Below are 1790 nucleotides of genomic sequence, written 5' to 3'. Positions count from 1 at the left end.
CCTGGACAGGGGGAGGCAGCAGGGTTGGCTGCGGTACTCCCCTAAGTCCATAAAATTGGTGCAATGAGGCTCCAGTACTATTATAATAACGGTGTATGATGTCAGATGGGTATGACATTAATTGCATGATTTCTTAGTCCATTATATAATGTCTTATCATTGGGGTGTACCCCTGAAATGAACCTAATTTTCTATGTCAACTGTCATTTCAAAAGTGTTTAAAAATTCCATACAACCATGTTATATTCATAGAATCATATTTTACATTAAGTACATTTTGTACATGGTGTTTGAGAAGAGAGATCTAAAACTAAAAAGAAAGAACAATTGAGATTTATAAATTTGCAAAATAAACCAAAGGCAACCACAAACACAACCGTAAAAACCATAAAGATAAAAGCCGAGGTAAAATGCGTTTGGAGATACCATCTCCTGTCTTTCCATACCAGGACCGAAGTAGTGAGAGGCTCTGAGAAGCTGTGGCTGTTGCTCCTTGGACCACGGAGGGGTCATGGCCGAGCTCCCGTCCAATGTGCACCTCACCTTGCACCCTAACTTCCTGAGGATCCGTGGGCCCTCGCTGTACAAGGACGATAAGCATCGCACGTGGCTGCATTTTGTCCTGGAGAAAGGAGGTGTCCTGCAAGTAAGGTTGCTCCAAGAAGACATCCCGAGTGGGCATATCGCATTCACCACCAGGCCGGAGATATCGAGCTCCATGCCTTCGAGGTGGACACTCCAGCTTGGCAACCAGTACCTGGACACCATGGGCCGGTTCTGGCGTATCATATACCACATCAAGGTGGATGGAGTGGAGGAAATGATGCTTGAGCTGATAAACAACTCCTAGGACATGAGATGGTGTCCCTGGCTCTTGTCAACCTAAGCCCCAGTCCTGCTGGCCTTCTGGTGGAACGAGTATAGTTCTGTTCACCATTTTAATAAGCTTTTCTCTTCTATCTGCCACCCCCTGGTGAGAGGGCACATTAATCTCTCTCTCTCTCTCTCTCTCTCTCTCTCTCTCTCTTCTTGTTCTTATTCTTATTCTTCTTGTCGTTCTTCTTCTTCCTCCTTTTTCTCTCTCTCTCTGTCTCTTTGTCTCGCTGTCTGTCTCCCTCTCTCTCACATCAATAAAAGCATTTTGAGCCAAGCTGGTGTTTCTCAGTGGTTGAGGGACGACCTATGAACCTGGAGATCACGGTTCGATTCCTGATCAGGGCCTAGAAAAGTATTAACCAATGAGCCCTAGCTTGTTTTGCTCATTGGATAGAGGGTTGGACTCTGGACTCTGAAGGTCAAGGGCACACACTCTGGTTGGAAGCTCGATCGCCAGTAGAAGGAGTGCAGGAGGCAACCGATGTATGATTCTCTCTCAACATTGATGTTTCTCTCTCCCTTCCTGTATGAAATAAAACCTATATAATAAAAGCATAATATGTGAAGTGTCCACTCAACTGGTCATCTGTTCAACCAATCAAAGCAGAATATGCAAATGATATACTAAGGTTGCTCAACTGCTCACGATGACATGCATTGTCAACCAGGGACAAGACATTCAGACTGGTAGGTCAGCTTTCTGCTGGGGTCTGGCTGATTGGAACTGATTGAGACGGGCTAGACACGTCCTGGAGTACGCCCATAGTCCCTCCCCAGCTGGCTAAACTTCCTCATCGCACCCTGTATCTGATAGTGCACCGGTGGGATCCCTTGGCCTGTCCTGTGCCCCCCTGTAGTATGGGAACCCTCGGGGGATGTCAGAGAGCCACTTTCGGTCAATCCTCATAGGCCAG

General features: G+C 46.6%; 1 protein-coding gene across 1 annotated transcript; it reads left to right on the top strand.

Annotated features, from left to right (window-relative positions):
- The first annotated feature begins 511 nt into the window (after window positions 1-511).
- On the top strand, window positions 512-850 carry LOC139000484 (T-cell leukemia/lymphoma protein 1A-like). The gene has a single exon (XM_070402648.1). It carries the CDS (start codon window positions 512-514, stop codon window positions 848-850), a length of 339 nt encoding a protein of 112 aa, XP_070258749.1.
- Window positions 851-1790: the final 940 nt, after the last annotated feature.

The sequence above is a fragment of the Myotis yumanensis genome, unplaced genomic scaffold (genome assembly GCF_028538775.1).
Source record: "Myotis yumanensis isolate MYYU_CA2020_CCGP unplaced genomic scaffold, mMyoYum1.0.hap1 SCAF_24, whole genome shotgun sequence".
Taxonomy (NCBI): Eukaryota; Metazoa; Chordata; class Mammalia; order Chiroptera; family Vespertilionidae; genus Myotis; species Myotis yumanensis.
Note: the sequence above shows the minus strand (reverse complement) of the source record. Positions and strands in the feature narration are given on the sequence as shown.